Below are 21,311 nucleotides of genomic sequence, written 5' to 3' on the forward strand. Positions count from 1 at the left end.
AAATGTCAGAGAAAAATATTGCAAAATTGAACAAGCAATTATTTAGTTGTACAATGATTTCTAGTGCTTAGGGCAAAGAGGTTTTCTCTTGCTTCCATCACAGCTACAGTGAAGATGTTGAAGGCTCTGATTAATCCTTAGCTCTAGTTCTGTTTTTGATTTTTAAAGATACTCATTGTTAGATTTGCAGACAGGAAATGAAAGGGGGAAATAGCAAATAGTGAAACAGTAGCTCAAGATACTAAAGCCACTGGGTCAGCATTGACAAGGTATGAGAATGGCTCCTATATTTCTCCATAAAGCATCAGGTAAAGGGAGATACTAATCCCTTATATAGCGTTAAAGCAGAACTAGGGCTTGTTTCACATGACAGCAGATGAGAAGATAGGCTATGAGAGATTTTCTTGGTGGCATGCAGGGAATTAGGTATGTGTTATGCCTAACAAATAATATGGAGGAAATATATTCCAGTGCTCACTGTGTAGTTGTGTTTTATAGTTCAAGTGAAATATTTGCATCTTCTGACTTGACTACAGTGAGAAGTATGGGCCTGTGCCTAGTGAAGTCAATTTTGCCATTGACTTCAATGGGGGCAGGATTAGGCCTTTGTGATTTTCAATACACAAACATTATGGTTTGCAGACTAATTTGCACACTTTACAGCTAAACCAATTCAGTTGCCTGCATTTTCAAGACTCGAGTCTATAGACTTGATTTATGCTCCCCTGTGGACCTTTAGTTCTTCACCAAATGTTGGCCTGTTCTAGGCAGTGTAGTCTAATGATTAGAGCAGTCGACTAGGCTTGGGAGATTTGAGTTGTGTTCATAGCTCTGCCACTGACCTCAGGGAAGTCATTTCATCTCTCTGCCGGAGTTTCCTCAGGAAATAAGGATACTTACCAAGTTACCTCTTTTGCAAAGCACTCTGAGATCTTCAGATTAAAAGTGGTATAAAACAGCTAGCTGTTGTTCTCTAAAGAGTTTTGGGAATGGGAAGGACACTGGACCTAATCAAACTGAATTCCAGATTATATTACTACTGCCTAATGCCCAATGTATAACAACAAACATAGCAAAAAAATTGCTGAGAGAAGGATCTCAGATATGCATGCACTATAGCTGTATGTATGCATGTGGAGGTTCCTTCTAATATTGCCTGCTTCTATGTGTTTCTATTGACTTAATAGTCTGGAAGTCGTTGGGCCTCTAAAGATATGATTACACTGCAATTAAACATCAGAACATAAAAATGGCCCTACTGGGTCACACCAATGGTCCACCTAGCCCATTATCCTGTCTTCTCACAGTGGCCAATGCCAGTTGCTTCAGAGGGAATGAACAGAACAAGTAATTATCAAGTGATCCATCCCATCACACATTCCCAGCTTCTGGCAAACAGAAGCTAGGGGCACTTCAGAGCATTGTTTTGCACCCCTGCCCATCCTGGCTAATAGCCATCGATGGACCTATCCTCCATGAACTTATCTAGTTCTTTTTTAAAAACGTGCGGCTGGGTCGTGCCAGCTGACTTGGGCTCGCAGGGCTCAGGCTAAAGGGGCTGTTTAATTGGAGTGTAGACATTTCGGCTTGGGCTCCAACCCAAGTTCTGGGACCCTTCCACCTTGCAAGGTCCTAGAGCAGGGGTCTCAAACACACGGCCCACGGGCTGCATGCGGCCCGCAGGGTGATTTTCTGCGGCCCGCGAGCCCCTCGCAACCCCCCCCACCCTCCCCTAGTGTTTACCAGAGTGGCTCCGGCCGGACGTGCACCGGGAGCTGGGCATGCTCCCTGCCTGCCTGCCCTGCCCTGTGCAGCTCCGGGAAGAGGCTGGAACATGGGGAAGGGGGGGCGGAGGGGCTGTGTGTGGCTGTTGCTTCAGGCAACGCCCCCAGCAGCTCCAATTGGCCGGGAACAGGGAACAGCGGCCAATGGGAGCTGCTGGCGGCGGTGCCTCAAGCAACAGAAACACACAGCCCCTCCGCCCCCTCCTTCCCCACGTTCCAGCCTCTTGCGGTGGCAGGGGAGGCAGGCAGGCAGGGAGCCTGCCCTGCCCCCAGTACGTACCGGGCCAGATCCTTCCCCCCGAACCCCCTGCCGCCCCCTGCACCCTGACCCCCTGCCTCACCCCGCACCCCTCCTGCATCCCAACCCACTGCCCTGATCCCCCTGCTGCACCCTGCACCCTTCTTGCACCCCAACCCCCTGCACTGAGCCCCCTGCCGCACCCTGCACCCTGACCCCTTGCTGTACCCTATGTCACTAGCAGCTGATGAAGTGATAGGAAGCCTGTGCTCCTAAAGTAGGCGAATCTGCTTTTGTGAATTTCTGATCAGCAGCAATATGCCAATCACAAAGTCCTAGATGGCCACAAATTTGTCACATTATTGTTGTTGTGTATATATACTGCTGTTTTATTATGTATTTATTCTTTCCCACTGTCTACCCATAAATTGTGGAATTATTGAAACCACTCCCTTATTCTAAGAATTTCTTCTCTGAAAAGTAATCTTAAGCCAAATCAGATATGCTAAAATATATTAGTCCACTGGGAAAGAAACTATCTGGTGTAAAATGTCTGACCTCCCTAGAGCAGTTTGCTTCTGGAATGAATTACCTGCAACAATAAGCCAGATATTTAAAAGTTACTTAAACTTCAGTTTAAGGAAAAGTGCAAGAATTTAGCTAAATTGGAATGCAACTGATACCCAGGATGTATCCTCTGGCTGGCTAGATTGGCCACTTTCTTTGTAATGTTGAGTAGCACTGAGTTTAGCTTTAATTGTTCCATTGCTGTATTATGGTAACTTCTTGAGTGTTCAATAAGCATTTTGTGGTATTTCTTTAATTATGCAATGTGCTACCCTGTCTCTCTGAAATGCATATGCACTGCTACCTATATCTGTATTTTCTCTGATGTTTCAAGTGCCAGAGTGATGTGGCATGAAAGGTGGCCATGTCTTTGTTTACATGGCTCATGTGTAGGGATGAGAGAACACAGTGTTGCTACAGGCTTTAGGAAAGTGTCCGAATGATGGAGCGAAATTGTGTTTCTCCAGTATTTTAGAACATTGATTTTGTTGATGACATCATGTTAGAGGTTTCGTTTGGTTGTTTTTTCCTTCAAGTTCATCCTTTCTCTCCCCTTCTTTCAAAGGAGCTTCAGTCTGATCTCTACATTGTTACATATACATGGGAGGCCCTGTTTTGGTTATGCAAACCTTAGGGCACCTGAAACACGTATTCTCACACTCAAACCCAGCGTGGGCGGTGTTTTCCTACAGGTCTCTGATGTGTCCACCCATGTCATTTGCCTCCTCAGATCTGAGGCTGGGGATACCAAAGCTTTAACCCTCCTCCTCCCACCCCCCAGATTTGCTTAGGGGGAATGTTTGGTGTGTATGGTGTACATGTATGTTTGGGATGGAGGATTTAGTTTATTTGGGGGGATGTCTCTTGGCTTTTTCCTGAAAAAAAGATTAAAATGTTCAGAATGGTAAGACTTTATCTGAGTTTATTCATTCTTCCTAAGACTTGTTAATTGGGCTCATTTTATACAAAGCAAAATAACTGACAGTACTTAAAATGTTGATTGGCTAAGGTGGACATGCAGATGCAGAGGCCGCTTTTAAAATGTGGTTCAACAGGTGAACTAAAATGCTTTTTACTGGACTTAAAACTCCTTCCATCCCTCATTCTCATGTCTTTTCCGCTCCTAGTGAAACTAGGTGGGAGGAAGCATTATGTCGCCTCCTCTCCACAGATAATGGTGGCTCCCTGTGGCCTGATTGCCCCTCCTTCCATCCTCATCCACAGCTAAAAAGAAGTGGTTGGTTCTCAAAGCCCAGTCCTCTTTCCCCCCCCCTCTTCCTCCTCACGTTCCTTATCGTAACCGAAGAGAAGTGGAATAGGTATCATTTTGAATAAAGACCAGGTAGCCTTAAAAATATTTGTGAATAAAGACAGAGTAACAATAACAATGAAAATATGTATATTTTATTTAATTTTTATTTTTAAAGAAGGACTCCTTTTATAAGTAGGTGAAAGGATACCAATATATACAATCAGTAACACAATGTGTAATTATCTCTAGCTGAAGGTGTAACTGTAGCTCTGCCTCAAGTACTGCATGGTAGAGTATAAATAATATGGGAGCAGAAAATGAACTCATTGTAAGTTACAGGTAAAGTTCAATGAGCATTGACAGAGGTTCTTTTTCTAGTTTTTAAATGCCAGAGAAAGGTGTCAATTGACCGTACCAAAGATAAAATCCTGTACAGAATTGTCTGCACAGAATAGGTATGATATGTGCAGTGGCAAGGCAAGTTTTCTCCATGTTACTTAGCCAATGTGCCTCAACCCTGCTCTGGAGAGACCATTCATAAGGTAGGGTGTTCATTATCCATAACTTATTCAGTCTTGGTTGCCTCTACTGGGGGTTGCCACTTGAGGAAGTAGTTTTTGTGATGTGGACTCTTGTACCATTAGGAATTGGACTGCCAGCTACTAAATATATTTCACATGGGCAGCTGCTGGCTGTTTGTCAAGTTTATTTAAAGTATGAAAGAAAATGGCCCATGTGGTAACTCAGGATTCCTGCAGCTTCTAGTCTTGTTCTTTTTCACTAGGATGTTCATATTCCTCTTTCCTCTTTACATATGGTAGCTCATGGGAGATATATAATTTTATCACCAGATAATTGTGCATTTTTTCTCTACAGCTACCTGCACAAGAACAAATACCTGAAAGTTATTGAAGAAGATGCATTTTTGGGAGTGCACAGTGGACCAACCCTGCTGTGAGTAGGAGAAAAGGGTGGAGAAGGTTTTAAAAGTGGTGTTCATTAGCACTGCACCATACTCAGGACTATCAACAGAAAACAAGAGCGTGTGGGTGATATGTTTACACAATAACATTGATGATAAAAGCTGTTATTCTGGAACTGACTGTATTACCTAGGGTTAATGCTCTGTGTTGCAAGAAACTTGGGTTTTTGTTTGATTCTCAGTCTTTCTTGGTGTTTTGTTTCTTGGGGTTTAGACAGTGGCAGATGTACATAGCTCAACTATTCCTTTAGCTGATTAAAAGTCACCTGTAAAAAGAAAATAGTTGGGTTTGTGCCTTTTAGAAATATATTTATTTTTGCTACTCTATGATGATTAAAGAAGGGCTGAAAGAAGTTTAGAAGAAGTTAGTATTGTACATTAGAAATACAAATCCTCATCATCTTGTTTCTCATGAAAGACACCGTTTAACTGGAGAACAAGTAGGATTGTAGTTGCATAAGTAATAAGGAAATGGAAACTGAGATAGGAAGGGATTTTTAGTTAACTCTTAAAATTATTTTGTAGCTGCTGCTGTTTTTGTTACTCCCTATTTAATTTGACTCCCAGTCCAGTTTTCTGGTCCTCCAAGTAGACTACCAATAAAATCAAGGAAGACAAGGTTTGATATTCTTGCTATTTCTAAAGTACAAAACAAACAGGAAAAAAGTTTGAAGAATGATGACAGATTTTTTCTATACAAACAAATGGACACAAACCCAATTCTTTGTTTTCTCTGCTGCTTAGGTTTAAGGAGAGGGATTGATAGACTCAGAAGGGAGTCTGTCCAGTCCTTAATGTACAGGATGGATGCTATCCTGGGGACAATGGTGTGCTGAGAAATGTTGGAAGAATGAGAGAGGGTGCTGAGTTAAAAAACAAAACAAAACAGGTACTTCTCTAGCCTCTAATTTGCTTGCAGAAGATCCTGAAATTCCTTCCTCCAGGCATAGCAGCTGAATTGCAGGGTTTAGCCTGTTGGTGATCATGGCAGTGATTCCAGCCACAGAGATCACTCCAAATGACGTTGCCAGATTCACTGTCTATCCGACAAGACAACTTGTGTGTCATATTCAGTGTCATTGCATCAAAATGAAGTTTGGGCTACCGGGTTACTTAAGGATCATCAAGAATCCTCCCAACTAGACTAGGTAATTAAGGTTGTAGGAGGCATGATCTTCCTCTCTGAATGTGACTGATGACAGAAAAACTGGCAGGATAACAGCTTTGCAGCAAAAAAAACCCTGTCTGCTTAACCATAAAATGGTATTGACATATGTGGCCTCAATCCTGTATCAGAAGGTTTCTTGCTGCTGACTACGAGTTCAGAAAGGGAGGTGGAATATGGAACAGGGAAATCAAGACAAAAAGCCAGAAAGCACATCAGTTTAAAAAAATAAAACCTTCCAGTTATAGTTTAACACTTTTGGGTATTTATTCTTTAATATGACAGTCTTTTTCATACAGCAGAATTTGATTTTTGCCTCAGTACTGAAATCTATTAAGTAGGGAGTCTCTCTGTCTGTCTGCTTATGTTGTTTCCCTCTTCTTGCCAACTGCCTATGGAACATAAAACCTATATTGTAACTGAGAGCCAAAAGAGATCTTCCTTCATCTCAAATGGTAGAAGACTGTTTTTCTTAGCTGACGTTTTTAAAGTCTATTCTTCCTGTTGCTGTTTGCAATGGCAGTGTCTGTGCAGCTAGAGATCTATCCCTTTAAATGCACAAGGTTTCCCAAATACCTTTACAGGACAGAAGATTATTTACAAAATGGTTTCATTGACAGGGAAGGGAATATTAGGCAGAATATTTTGTGTGTATGTATTAGACATCTAAAAAGATGTTGGTCTAATATGTTGACCTAAGTATGTCAAAATACATATATATATAAACAACCAAATCACTGAGGCTGCAGATAGATAGCATTTTATAGATATCACATTAATGTAGAGTTGTGGTTACCAATAGTGGAAAAGTGGAATTCAGGGCATATAAAGAGACATTTCTTCTCCTGCTGTGTTTTCAGGTTAGATTTGTTCTTCAAAGTAACTGGAAGTTGTCACAATTTTCTGTAGTCTATTGTACTGACCCACTTGTCACTAATCCACAGGACACTGGCATGTGTTTTTAATCTTTCAATCACATCAGCCAGCTTTCCATCTTCCTTTAGAAACTGTGCATGTGTGCAATAGACAGGTCATAATAACATTTCCACGAGAAGATGGAGGTGGTGCTAAATAGACATTGCACAAGGAGGAATTGCTTCTCCAGGAAAGAAGAAAGAGGAGGAGCCATGATAAGTGATCATAAATGTACCATCTGCTGTTTATTCCTAACCAGTTTCTTTTTTTTAAAGTTGACAGCATTTTTCTTTGATGTGGTCCTTGGATTTGCTGGCATTGCACAGACTAACTACTTTGGGAATGTAGCATGTTCAGTCAAGTTTAATTTGTGGGTAACAACTTCAGGGCCTTCTGTAACCCTTACACAATTGGTAGAGCCCTGCATGGATATAAAAATATGGATCTGCATACAATCCGCATCCGCAAGAATCAACTTGTATCCGACCCGCACTCATCTGTATCTGGACCGCATCCGCAGCAGCAAGCTATCTCACAGTGCCTCTCAGGAGGAGAGTCTGTATGCATGTGCATGTGTGCTCTATATAGGATCTCAAAGGCAGGGAAGCAGCTGTCTGCAGCTCATAGCCTATGAGGCTGCTTCCCCACCTTCCAGATCCTATATTCCCTCTCCTTTCCACCCCCCATACAGAGAAAGGGGAGATGATCGATCAAGACAGGCAGCAAAATCCCCCATGCTCCTGTTGCTGGTTTAAACACCCAAGCAATTTAGGAAACCTCTCCCGACTTCATTTCCATATCAGGTCAGTTGAAGAGGGAGGCAGCTGCTTCTGCAAAGTAAGTCGGGATAGGAGTAGAGGCTCTGTTCTTCTCTGAGAAATGCCAGTGTTCTGAGCCTCCCTTTGTGATCTCAACTCCAAATGAAGAGTGAGTTTCACCCAGAGTAAAAAACAAAACAAAAAATTGGATTAATCATTTGACCAAATTTTGTAAAATATATTAGTCCAAATTCACCCACTGCCCATTCTCTTTAGAAATAAGAGGTGCTTTGGAGGCATCACTGCCCAAACTGCAAGGCTGCCAGCCCTGAGGAGGCTCCTCTTTCTTCCTGGACTTGGGCACAAGCAAGACTAGGGAATATGAAAAACAAGGAATAATGTGTAACAGATCCTTCTCTATGTAACAGGACCATTCTGCTAGTCACTAAATGGTACATAATTAGGAATAAACATCCTTCAGAACATCCAGTGGCTAGATTTCACATCTGTGACCCAATCTCTACAGATTCATGAACTATGTCAATCCCATCTACTGTATATTTATACTTTTTAATCCGATAGTACTGGCACAATTATAATGTACGGCATGCAGAAATTCAGGCTTGGGTGATTAAAGTAAGGCACATACATACACAATTTTACTATTATGCATTCAGCCTTGTTTTCTCAGTTCCCCACTTGCTTAATCTTCATTATTACTCAATTTTACACCATGATGGTAAGTTTCTGGTACAGTAACTCCTCACTTAATGTCGTCCTGGTTAACGTTGTTTTGTTGTTACGTTGCTGATCAATTAGGGAACATGCTCATTTAAAGTTGTGCAATGCTCCACTATTACGTTGTTTGGCTGCCTGCTTTCTCCACAGCTGGCAGCCTCCCCTGGCAGCTACGCCTCCCTCTTCCCCCCCCCCCCGTCCACAGCGCCTCCCGCCCGCCGGCAGACCCCGCAGATCAGCGCCTTCCCCTTCCTCCCCCCGACTCTTACCCGTGGCAATCAGCTGACTTGCGGGGTTTAGGAGGGAGGGGGGAGGAGCAAGGACTCGGCGTGCAAGCTCCCCCTCCCTCCACTGCCTCCTGCCCGCAGCAATCAGCTGGCTTGCAGCGTTTAGGAGGCAGGAGGGAGGGGAGAGGAGCGAGGACTCGGCGCGCAGGGTTTCTGAGGGTTTCCAACATTCTACAGTATTCACTCTAATGTACAAGATTCTATATAAAGCAAGTTAGTTAGTGCCATAGAAACATCACATGTGGCTAATGGAAAATCCATGGGAGAAAGAAGTATAAAACATCTAACAAGGCAGGGCTTTAAAACTGGTGTGTTTTTTTGTTTGCTTGGGTGGGGGGTTGTTTCTTTGTTTGGGGGGGTTATTTTTTGTTTTTTAGGGGTTTTGGGGGGTGGGTTGTAATGTCAGGCATAGGTTTGCACAGGAACAAATCACATTAGAAGCCAAAGAGAATCAAAACCTCTTTGAAAGGTGTCTTAGCCCTGGTAAAGCTCCCCATTCTGAACGTTCACCAGGCTGTTGTGTTTTTATCCCACACACTGAACCTGTATGCTTTTAAGCTTTCCTGAATCTGAGCAGAGTCCAGGCACTTCCTTTAGCTATGGGCACAGTGTCAGGCTGGAGATTCTCTTTCTAGCACTTCCTTCTGAGGGCTAAGACCCTGCAGTCCAACTGCCTGGGCCCTGAGACTAATGTTGGCTCCCTGAGATTCCCCGTTGCTTAAGCGCACCCTTTCCCAGAACTCCAACCTTGTGGGTGCTCTGGTTTACAGTAGTTTACAAGGTTGTTTTCAGGGATGCGTTAGCTGAAGTAAGGAGACATAATTAAGTCAACTTAACTTAAGTCAACATATAGCCACCGCAGAAATTAAAGCGGTGGTTCATATCCATACTATGCTCTTTCTGTCAGCAGATGCACCAGGAGCGCTTCCACCGACAAGTGGGGCATTGTGGGACACTGACAGCTGGAGCACTGGAGCCCAGTGGCTGACAGCCTCAGCTGTCAGCCCTGTGCGGGGCTTACAGCTGGAGCCACCCCTGTCCCAGTGCTGACAGTCTGAGCTGTCAGCACCAGGGTGGGGTGGGAGGGTTCAAGCTGTTAGCCTCACTTGGGGCTGACAGCCAACAGGCAACTCTTTACTTTAGATGAAGAGAGTTATGTAAAAACAATAAAATGCTCACCACACTTGAGTGTTCTTTTGGATGTGATCAGAGGCTTCTTGGGTGGACAGAATCTCCCTCCTACAGCTCATGGCTTCTCCGACTTATGGAATCTCTCTCTGACCTTTGCAGTCAGTTTCCTTCAACCTTGGTTGGTCCTGCAGTCAAAGAGTCTTCTTTCCCTTCAAAAGCTTGTCCCTTTGTCTGTCTCTGTTGCCCCAAGTTTCATTTGTCTCCCTGATCCACCCAGTCTCTGTATTTTTAAAGGGCTGTACCCACACATCATCTGTTTGTTCCCTCTTCTGGAGAAATTCCATTCCTTCAAACCTTAGCCCTCTGTGGAAAAGTTGGAGATGAAGTTACTCATTTGTTCTGCCAGAGCAGAGTCATTACAATGTTGATGACTTTTTTGTTTGTTCTGTAGCCTCTTCCAGACAAAGTCTTTGTCAGCCCATAGTTGGTTTTACTAAACATTGAGGTGTAGAGTTATATAGAGAATTAATCAATACTCATTAGCTGCACGTAGGTTCCCCAAATCATTACAAAAGGATACTGCATAGGAGGACCATACTTTCCCCTCCGCACATGAAAATATCTGAGCCTTGCATATATTCATAGAAAAAGGTAACATGGATCCAACCCTGCTCTCCTTATGTAAGGAAAACTCACATTTTTATTTGTGCAATCAGTGGTGCAGAAGTGGGTCCATAAATTGTAAAGATTTTTATTTGTATTACAGTAGCACCCATAGACCTGTAGAGTAAAAGACAGTCCCTTCCCTGAAGAGCTTACACTCTTAGTTTGAAACCAGATATAACAAGTGATTGAAACAAATACTCATAAAATTTGCAGATGTCACAAAGTTGGGAGGTATTGCCAATACAGAATATCATACAAGAAGATTTGGAAGACCTTGAAAACTGGAGTAATAGAAATGGGATGACATTTAATAGTGCAAAGTGCAAGGTCATGCACTTAGGGACTAACAACAAAAATTTTTGCTGTAAGCTGGGGACTTATCAGTTGGAAGTGACAGAGGAGGAGAAAGACCTGGGTGTAATCACAGGATGACCATGAGTGACCATTGTGATGTGGTTTGTTTACCTTGACCAAACGAAAGCTGAGGAGAGACATGATTGCTCTTTCTCTCTAAGTACATCAGAGGGATAAACACCAGAGAAGGAGAGGAGTTATTTAAGTTAAAGGCACAAGAACAAATGGATATAAACTGGCCATGAACAAGTTTAGGCTTGAAATTAGACGTAGGTTTCTAACCATCAGAGGAGTGAAGTGTTGGAACAGGCTTTCAAGGGGAGCAGTGAGGGCAAACAAGCCCAATTGGTTTCAAGACTGAGCTTGATAAGTATGTGGAGGAGCTGGTATGATGAGATTGCCTACAATGGCATATGGCCCATCTGTGACTGCTATTAACAAATATCTCCAACAGCCAGAAATGGGATAGTAGATGGGGAAGGTCTCTACCTTATTAGAGACAATTCTTTCCCCAGTGTCTCGCTGATGGGTCTCGCAAATATGCTTAGAGTCTAGCTGATCACCATATTTGGAGTCAGGAAGGAATTTTCCCCTAGGTCAGATTGGCATAGACCCTGGGGGGTTTTCATCTTCCTCTGCAGCTTGGGACACTTGAATTAGAGTAAATGGTGGATTCTCTGTAATTTGAAGTCTTTAAATCATGATTTGAGGATTTCAGTAACTCAGCCACAGGTTATGGGTCTATTATAGGAGTGGGTTGGTGAGGTTCTGTGGCCTGTGATGTGCAGGAGATCAGACTATAATCACAATGGTCCCTTCTGGCCTTGAAGTCTATGAGTCTGTAAATGAAGGGCAAAAATGGGGTGACTCAAATTGAGTATTTTTTTCCATAGACTAGCAGTGTACCTGATTTGTAGATATAGACTATATTTTAATGGAAACAAATCAAATCAGTAGCATCAGTCTCATCTCACCACCTGTCTAGACATTGTCAGCAGTGTAAGTACCAATCACCTTCTAAAACATTTTTTGTAGTAGTCTGTGAAACCAGGATTGAGCAATAATGAATCAGGGCAAAGCCCATCACTCTGCCTTCTGTATATCCTGTCAGGAAGATCACCATAAATTTACTATGAAAATTCTGTAATTTTAGCCTTCAGAATTAGGTGTTTGACATAAGTTTACTGCTGGTGAAAGATGGTAGATTGACAGCCCTGGAGGATGAAGACACCTGTTTATCCACAAAACAGGTACAGCATAAACAGTACAAGTTTCCCCACATTTCCTGGCCTTTTTGCTGCAACTCTGAACCTAGAAATAACACCTCTTGGTTATGCACCTGTGAGGGAGTTCAGCAAAAATTGGTTTTATTCCACTCCTTATGCACCAGATCCAGTATTTGCAGTAAAAGCAGCTTTGTGGTGAACCATAACATTTTAGATAATGCAAGCTATTTCAATTTTAATGTCTCTTTCATTATTTGACTAAAGCAAATGTGAATCCCAGCTGTGTTTTAATCCCACAAAAATGTTTTGACATTTTCTAAGCTTCATCATGTGTAAAAATGTTCTTAAGGTCAGTGCAGGAAACAAAGTCTAATTTAAAGCAGATGGAAAGGCTGAGGAATAAAGAATGAAGGACTAATCTCTCGTATTAAATGAAAGGATTTATAAATTTAATATGAGTTTTATGTTTTCCCACACCCCCTTCATTTTATGGTCATATGGGAGGAAATTGTCCCACTCTACGTGGCAGTCTTGAGGCCTTAGCTGGACTACAGTGTCCAGTTCTGGGCACCACACTTTAGGAAAGATGTGGACTAATTGGAGAAGGTCCAGAGGAGAGCAACAAAAATGATAAAATGTTTAGAAAACCTGACCTATGAGGAAAGGTTAAAAAAACTGGGCATGTTTAGTCTTGCGAAAGGAAGACTCGGGGTGGGGGAACTTGATAACAGTCTTCAAATATGTTAAGGGCTGTTATAAATAGGACTATGATCGATTGTCCTCCATGTTCACTGAAAGTAGGACAAGAAATAATGTGCTTAAACTGCAGCAAGGGAGATTTAGGTTAGATATTAGGGAAAACTTTCTAACTATGAGGGTTAAATTTTGGAATAGGATTCCAAGGGAGGTTGCAAAATCATAATCATTTGAGGTTTTTAAGAATAGGTTGAACAAACACATGTCAGGGATGGTCTAGGTTTGCTTGGTCTTGCCTCAGCAGAGGGGACAGGACTTCATGACTTCTTGAGGTCCCTTCCAGCCCTACGTTTCTATGATTGTAGATTGTTTGGTACTTCTAAAATCTCATTTTCTATTTTATTTACTTTTACTTCCTTGGCTTTTGGTATTCAAGTCTTCTCTTTTGCATTTGTCGTGATTTCTTTTAACGGAGATTCTTCTTACTTTGTTATAAGCATATAAGAATTAATGTATTCATACATAATTACTTTCACAATTACCCTACATTCCCAAGCACCCAAAAAAAATAAATTATATTGGCTGGAAGTTTCAGTTTTTAGTAGAAAATTATTACTGCTTGGTTTAAAAACGTATAATGGACGTTGAGATATATTGCCCTTAGCCACCGGGCATTATTCTCCCCACTTCCTTTCCCATCAATCATAATATTGTTCTTGGAGGCAGGGATCAGGTCTGAAAGGGCCAGAAATCTCATAAGAGTCTGCTTTCGTGAGCTTTCCAGCTCAATTTTGCAGACTCAGGTTTAAGATTCCTATCAGCATCCAAAGCTTGGGATGCTTATATGTCTCTAGACTCCAAACCTTTTGATGTTTCCCCTATCATTGGTCTCTCTCTCTCTTCTCTCTCATTTTAAAGATAATATGACTATTTTCTTCATCTTTGTTGTCTGATTAACTTAATTCTATAATTTAATAACCTAACATTAAATCAATGTGTTTATCAGCAAGCACTGCCCTATTTCTTCAATCTCTCTGCTAGAGCTTTTCCCCACTCCTCTTATATTTTAGGTAGGGAAACCTGGTTAGTTACTTTGTGCAAAGTGACAAATGAGATTGCATGTTTCCCATTGAAATGTATGTTTCTCCTCTAGGAATCTCAAAAGTAAACGTAGGCAATAATGTTTGTTTTGCTATGTAATATTTTTCATTAATAGGCACCTCAGATTTTTATATATTGCTTTTTACAAAGATACTTTTTGTGTTTTCATTAGGTATCTTCTCTTTCCCTCTCTTATTTTCTTATACATGTCTGCAGCCTCTGGGGAGTACAGTGATTCTGTATTAGTTTTGTTGTTCTGTTTAAAAAAACAAATGGTCTTTGTCTCCCCAAGGTAACATTCACAATTAAAATCTGTTTTCCTGTACACAATCCCAAGAAGTTTTTTCCCCTCTTTTGTAATTATTTCCTTTTTCTGTCTCCGAGAATAGAAAAACATTCCTTAGGGTGGTATACAGGGTTATAACCTTGAGGAATGATGTGAAATTAAGAAAAACAACATTTAGACTGAATACTGTGGGATGTATTAAGCTTCAAAATACTTTCCTGAGGAGATTGGGGAATCGCCATTACGGAAATGAGGATAGCAAGGGAAACATGCTCCCTTATATAGACTCACATGGAGCAGCCTCTGGCTTGAGGGAGGAGTTGTGTGGCTCCTCCACAAGCTAGTAACTTTTCCATATAGTTACTAGCTTGTGTGGAGTGAGCAGGCACATCCCAAGAGTGTGGTTCTTTTACTGATAACTGCTAAAAGTAACACCACTGTTTATCCAAAAAGGAGAAACAGAAAAGGTCATTCTTCCCAATGGAGAGCCACTTGTGTGAGGTTTTGCCAGATGGGAATGGGGTGGCATTGTCTTGCTTATCCATTCACTCTTCTCCCACTGATGACATTTGCACAAATCTTTTGTGAGGGCTCAGGGCACAGGTTTTTGGCGAAGGGGAAAGAGATGAATTTTGCCATATTTCTTTGCACCACATGTCTTTTCTAAAAGCTCGTTATTAGTTCTTTACCTCTGAATTAGGGGACACGGTGCACAGAAAACACACTTTTGTTTACATGCTTAGAATCATGTTCTTTGTTAATAAAGCTCTTGAAATAGCAACACTTGACAGGTGCCATCTTTCTCAATATAATACAGGTTTAATATGAGCTGATGTTGAGCTTGTGAGGAACACTGCTATAGCTATGAGAGTGTTTTCTCTTAAATTGACATATGGTTCAAGAAGCACCACTAAAAGCTAGAGGGAAAATAGCCAAAGGAGAAACTTTGTGTGTTTAAATCTACATGTTTATTGAATTTTTGTGTGTTTTAAACTATTTGAGCCTTAAAAGCCTATTTTAAAAGGTTTTGGTGTTTTTGTCATTCATAGTTTGCCAAAGGAGATAGTGAAGTAATCAGTTTTAAAACCTTGAGGATGGAAAAATGGTATACAGATGTGCTAAAGGGAGCAGGAAGATGATCTTTCATCTCCTACTCAAATTCAGATTATAGTTGTACCTAGCTAACTGTCATCAGCAACTGCAGCAAATGATGGCATCAATTCTGCAGATACTTCAATATGCTCTTAACTTCATTTGCATGAATAGAGTCAAGTGTGTAAAGTTATGCATGTGTTTAAAGCCTTTGCAAAATCAGGGCCTGTGGGAATTAGATGAGCAAATGATACTATCATATCTGCTTCTGTTTTCAATTGTCTCTCCAAAATGAGCATGTTCTCACAGATATTAAATCTTTAAAGACTTTATTTTCAATTACAAAGGCAAGCTGAAGCACTGTTTCTGCTGCATGACTTATGAGGAGCATAGCTGGTGGCCACCAATGGCAATCACAACACTGTCTATGCAAAAATGTGTTTGAAATAGAAAACCAGTTTTAAAATTACTAAAAAAAGAGGCCACACTGACTCGCTCTTTCAAAGTTGTAGCAATCTTTCAGGTTTGTAAACCGAAGAATAATTTAGGGAGATTTTATCATCTCAAACAAGTTGTACCCAGTGTCTCTGTGCAATCATTAATTAAAATAAACAACAAAAAATAATGCCCTGGGCTCTGTGCCAGCAGTGATTCCTTCATCCCATTCACTGCACTTGCATTGTGCATGCAGCCAAACAAGTCGTCTGGCATCATGACGCTGGGTGCCCTCTGAATGCTGTTTGGTGATACCCAGTTGGTACATTTCAAGTAGAATATGCGCAGGCAGCACGCCAACTCCTGCCTCACCTCCCTCATGTGTTGTTGGTTGTGTTTTAGTTTTAGTTTTGTTTTTTGTGCTGTAGCTTTCTGTGCAACTCCTAAAGTGCTTTGAAGATCTTAAATGTCTCACTCCAATCATTTCATTTGCTGAAGTTTTATTCTTTCTTTACGCAGTGATGTCTCCCGGACCAGTGTTGCTACCCTTCCAACAAAAGGACTGGAAAACCTTAAAGAACTGATGGCTAAAAATACATGGACACTGAAGAAACTACCTCCTGTAAAGACTTTTCTTCATCTAATGCGAGCTGACCTGTCCTATCCAAGCCACTGCTGTGCTTTCAAGAACTGGAAGAAAACCAAAGGGTGAGTGTTAGCAACTTCGATTAAATCATAAATCATATAATTAAAGAAGGATTAATTGATATTTTAATATATAATAATATAATAATTCTAGTTAATGGGTTTTGTAGCCATTTTTGAAATTATATAGTAGTGAAGAAGGACAGGTTTAAAATTAATAAAAAAATTACTTTTTCACGCAATACATAGTTAGTTTGTAGAACTCATTGCCACAAGATATTTTTGAGGCCAAGAGCTGAGCAGGATTCAGCACAGGATGAGATGTTTTTATAGATAACAACAATATCCAGAGTTGATATAGTAAGGATTTAAAAATAACCAAAAGTCTTGGAAGGGACATAAAACCTTGTGCTTCAGCCAGCCTCTAACTAAAAGGGTGAGGAGGACATTTTATTTGTGGCCAGGTTATTCCATAATTATCTTCTGCAAGGTTGCTTGCCTGTTCTTCTGAAGCAAGAGGTGCTGGCCACAGTTGGAGACAGGATACGGAAGTAGATGGACTGACGGTCTGATCCAGTCTGGCAAACCTATGTTCCTATAAGTAAAATTTAAACTTTATTGTAATTGGAGAGAAACTGTCATTACAGAGTTCAAGTTTAGATTTAAATGCAAACTTCTCCAAAGTTCAGAGCCAAGGGTCTTGCTCAGGCCAATCTCTGATACATGAAAAGAAAATAATATCTATCTATAGAATTTCTAGGATACCTATCGTATTTTAAACATTGGCGTAGATAGTATATTAATGGAATTCACAGATGATATTCGGTCATGGAGGAGTTTCAAACAACTTTGAGGACAGAAAACTACCACAAAGGGATGTACAGAGATTAGAAACATGAGCAGAAAGAAAGAAAATGAGATTCTCCTTTGAGAAAAGCAGCTCCAGTACATCTGGTGAAAGTCTGAAAGACAGTGAATGGGAGGGAGACAGCTGGGATGAGAAACACTGAAGGAAGTGTAGGGTGATAGCAGTCAGCAAATTCAATACACATTTGCAAGGTGTTACTGTAGTCAGAACATTGCTAATACTATTTGGGGCTACAAACATAGAAGCATTGCATCGTGGAGCAAGGTAATAGTTAGAGCCCCATATTTTTCACAACTACAGAATAACACAAAATAAAACTAGAAACAACATGTAAAATAGAAAAAACCTCCAGTGGCAATCCCTGTGGTTCCTGTCCTGCAGGGCACAGCCTGGCTCCCCTCACCGGTTATTCTGATCTGGCACGTAAGATTGCAGCTCCACTCAGATTTGGCCTGGCCTCTCCTCCATCATCATGACATGGGACAGCCAGACTAGATCTGAGTGAGTGTTGCAACTTGGAGCACAGGGCCATATCACTATTCACTCAAATTTGACCTAGCTGCCCCTCTGTCATGATGATGGAGGGGCACCTGAGCCAAATCTGAGTGGCGCTGTGACCCCATGCACAAGGTTGCAATTCCTGGAGCAGGGAGCTGGGCCCAGGCCTGCAGGACAGGAGCTGTCACTGCAGTGTGAGTGCATGTCCAGATCACTCTGCAACCTCTGCCCCCAAAGGCCTCTGACACCACACCACGCTGGGGGCAGGACCTGACACCTCCCGTGCCCCCCACCCCGCATGGATAAATCAAAACAAATAAAACTCTTGAAAAATAAACAAAACATTATAAAAACAAAAGAATTTCATGGGGCTCTAGTTATCGTTTCTCTGTGGCTACGCAGACAACATATGGAGTATTGTGCTGCGCTCTGGTGTCATAGTGTCAGTAAACTGTGGAGGAACAAATTGGAGGAAATACAGAGGAGAGCAAAAAAATGATTAAGAGGCTGGAGAGAATTGATTTATGCAGAAAGAAGAAAAGAATACAATGCTGTGTGCATTGATTAAACAATTATAAAGAACAGATGTAAGAGATCTATGAATTTTTGAAGGATGTAATCCCCGAGGAGGAAGAGGAATTATTTATGGTGGCACAATCAGTAACCACTAAGAATAATTGAATGAAATTAAGAAAGAAAAATGTAGGCCAAAATATCAGGAAAAACCTCCAGATAGTGACGTGAATTAGGCTGTGAAATAGCAACTCCGGGGAAGTGGTAGAGGCCCCATCACTTGGGATTTTTAAGGAGAAAGATGAAATTGTTATTGTAAATTATTGTAAGCATATCAAAGAAGTGAGAACTCAGATGCAGAGGACTGCAGCACTGTATATCGGTCTGCCAACATACAAAAAACTCTGTTGGGTATGCTCAAGATTCACCACATGGTCTTTTTACTAACAAAAATGTGTCAGGACAACATTCTGGTTCGTAGATATTTTAATTCAGATATTAATGATTAAAAAGTGTTTCCCTTGACATACCTGTTGTATACAAACAGAACTGCAAATTCCAGTGGTGATTTCACCCCTGTGCTCTTTCAGAATTCTGGAATACATGATGTGTAACCAGACCAGCAGTCACAGCTTTCGTAAGAAAAGATCCGTCAGTACCTTCAATGGCCCTTTTTACCAAGATTATGCAGAAGAGGATGCAGATCGCACTGACACAGTGTATGGTGAAAACTCCAAATTCAGGGATTTTCATGGCAACTCCCACTATTACGTTTTTTTTGAAGAGCAGGGGGATGGAGATGTTGGGTTTGGCCAAGAGCTCAAGAACCCTCAAGAGGACAATATCCAGGGGTTTGACAGCCATTATGACTATACTGTCTGTGGTGGCAGTGAAGACATTGTGTGCACTCCAGAGCCTGATGAGTTTAATCCCTGCGAAGACATAATGGGCTATAAATTTCTAAGGATTGTGGTGTGGTTTGTGAACCTGCTGGCTATCCTGGGTAACATTTTTGTCCTCTTCATCCTTCTCACCAGCCATTACAAGTTGACTGTCCCACGGTTTCTGATGTGCAACCTGGCTTTTGCTGATTTCTGCATGGGACTGTACCTTCTCCTGATTGCTTCGGTGGATCTCTACACTAGGTCAGAATACTACAACCATGCCATAGACTGGCAGACTGGGCCTGGCTGCAACACAGCTGGCTTTTTCACTGTCTTTGCCAGTGAGCTTTCTGTATATACACTGACTGTGATCACCCTGGAGCGCTGGTATGCCATCACCTTTGCTATGCGCCTGGACAGGAAGCTTCGCCTTCGGCATGCTTTGGTCATCATGCTGGGTGGTTGGCTCTCATGCTTTCTTCTCGCCCTCTTGCCACTGGTTGGAGTCAGCAGCTACATCAAAGTCAGTATCTGCCTGCCCATGGATACCGAAACACCGTTGGCTCAAGCCTACATTGTCTTTGTTTTAATGCTGAACATCATTGCCTTTATCATCATCTGTGCTTGCTACATAAAAATCTATATAACTGTGCGAAACCCTGAGTACAAGTCTGGAGACAAAGACACCAAAATTGCTAAAAGGATGGCTGTGTTGATTTTCACTGACTTCCTATGCATGGCACCTATCTCATTCTATGCTTTGTCTGCCATTATGAACAAGCCCTTGATAACAGTCAGTAATTCCAAGATCCTGCTAGTGCTGTTCTACCCACTCAATTCTTGTGCCAACCCATTCCTCTATGCTATTTTCACCAAGGCTTTCCGAAGGGATGTCTTCATCCTGCTCAGCAAATTTGGCGTATGTGAGCATCAGGCTCAAATCTACCGTGGCCAGACAGTCTCAGCCAAAAACAGCAGTGGTTCTTATGGCCAGAAAGGTAGCCGAGGGACAGGTCAGGACTACCATGACCCACAAGATGACTATCACCCTGCAATTGCGATGCAAGAGCAAATTGTTGTGGAAGACTGTACGCTGACTGTGTTATAGCACCTGAAAGCATTACAACTGCAGTGCGATCAATCAGATGGTAATTTAGTGATCCAAAAAAAAAAATTCAGTGATAAGATACAATTTTTCCTAGTTGTTTTTTGAGGAACATCTGTAGTGATTTTTCTTTTGAGGGAGCCATTCACTTGAATCTCCAATCTTATACCACTGGCAGTGTAAGAGAGAAGGTGCCAGTTATGATGACAATACTGGAAGCATATATGAAAACTCAGTATAAATCAGAAAGTGAACATATATATATGAAATTTTAAACATGCATTCTTCTCTAATTGTCTAAAGGGAAAGGGAGACAGCATAAATTTAGGGGATACTTGTACAAAAAAATAGAATTTTTAGATTTATAATTAAACTGGAGTTAATAAAAAAATAAAAATTAGATAATGAATTATTCAACTTCTAGATCACATTGGTCAGGCTGGCTTGCTTCCTTTTTTTCTTTTTTTTTTTTTAAATCAGAAGATTTATTTGTTTTTCTAATTGCCAGTTTTCTGCACTGGGTTCTTTCTGCTCCTGTTACCATCACTTGTCATAAAAATTCTGCAGTTGGAATTAAGTTTACAGTTTTGTTTAAACTGTGTAAGGCAGAATAGAATCTAGCTGGCTTTCCCATCACTCATGTTGCCTCTGTAGGCCAAACAACAGTAAAAAACATTTTTTTAATAAGTTAAAGAGCAGATAGTAAGGCTTTAACTTCTTTTTTCTTTGTGTGTAGGGAAAAACTTCCTGACTCTCTCTCACAAATGGGGGGATTCTGACTTTTTGAGGTGAGTTTAGGGGGAGATTTATTTTGAATTTCTTTTTGGAAACCTGTCTGTCCAAACTAATGGGTTCAGATCCCAATTTTACTGATGGTGATAGTTACTTCCTTTCGAAGCTGAAAGAAACTCAAATGAAATTTTGATACTAAAAATTAAGCAATTTTCTTCCTCTAATGTTGGTTTTTATCTAGTCATCTGAGTATAGTATAAGTATTTGGCACTTTAGGATATGTCTACACTGCAAAGAGAAGATGTGACTGTAGCACAGGTAGGCATATGTAGCACAGATACGCAGCTTTTATCTAGCCAGCATGGGTAATAATCAGGGGTGAAAGTAACTTAA

At 41.2% G+C, this 21,311-nt stretch overlaps 1 protein-coding gene across 2 annotated transcripts in view; it reads left to right on the plus strand.

Annotated features, from left to right (window-relative positions):
* Positions 1-21,055, plus strand: part of TSHR (thyroid stimulating hormone receptor) — a 245,375-nt gene extending 224,320 nt beyond the window's left edge. The window contains exons 8-11 of one of the 2 annotated variants that reach the window (XM_026651395.1): positions 4,718-4,795; positions 16,193-16,381; positions 18,788-20,229; positions 20,923-21,055. In XM_026651395.1, coding sequence (XP_026507180.1) covers positions 4,718-4,795; positions 16,193-16,381; positions 18,788-20,189 — 1,669 coding nt within the window. In that variant the 3' untranslated portion in view covers positions 20,190-20,229; positions 20,923-21,055. Of the gene's footprint in view, positions 1-4,717; positions 4,796-16,192; positions 16,382-18,787; positions 20,494-20,922 lie in introns of those variants that run through there. The other variant, XM_026651394.2, reaches the window with a different exon arrangement.
* The last annotated feature ends 256 nt before the right edge of the window (positions 21,056-21,311 follow it).

Source organism: Terrapene carolina, unplaced genomic scaffold, assembly GCF_002925995.2.
Source record: "Terrapene carolina triunguis isolate 2854851 unplaced genomic scaffold, T_m_triunguis-2.0 Scaffold96, whole genome shotgun sequence".
Taxonomy (NCBI): Eukaryota; Metazoa; Chordata; order Testudines; family Emydidae; genus Terrapene; species Terrapene triunguis.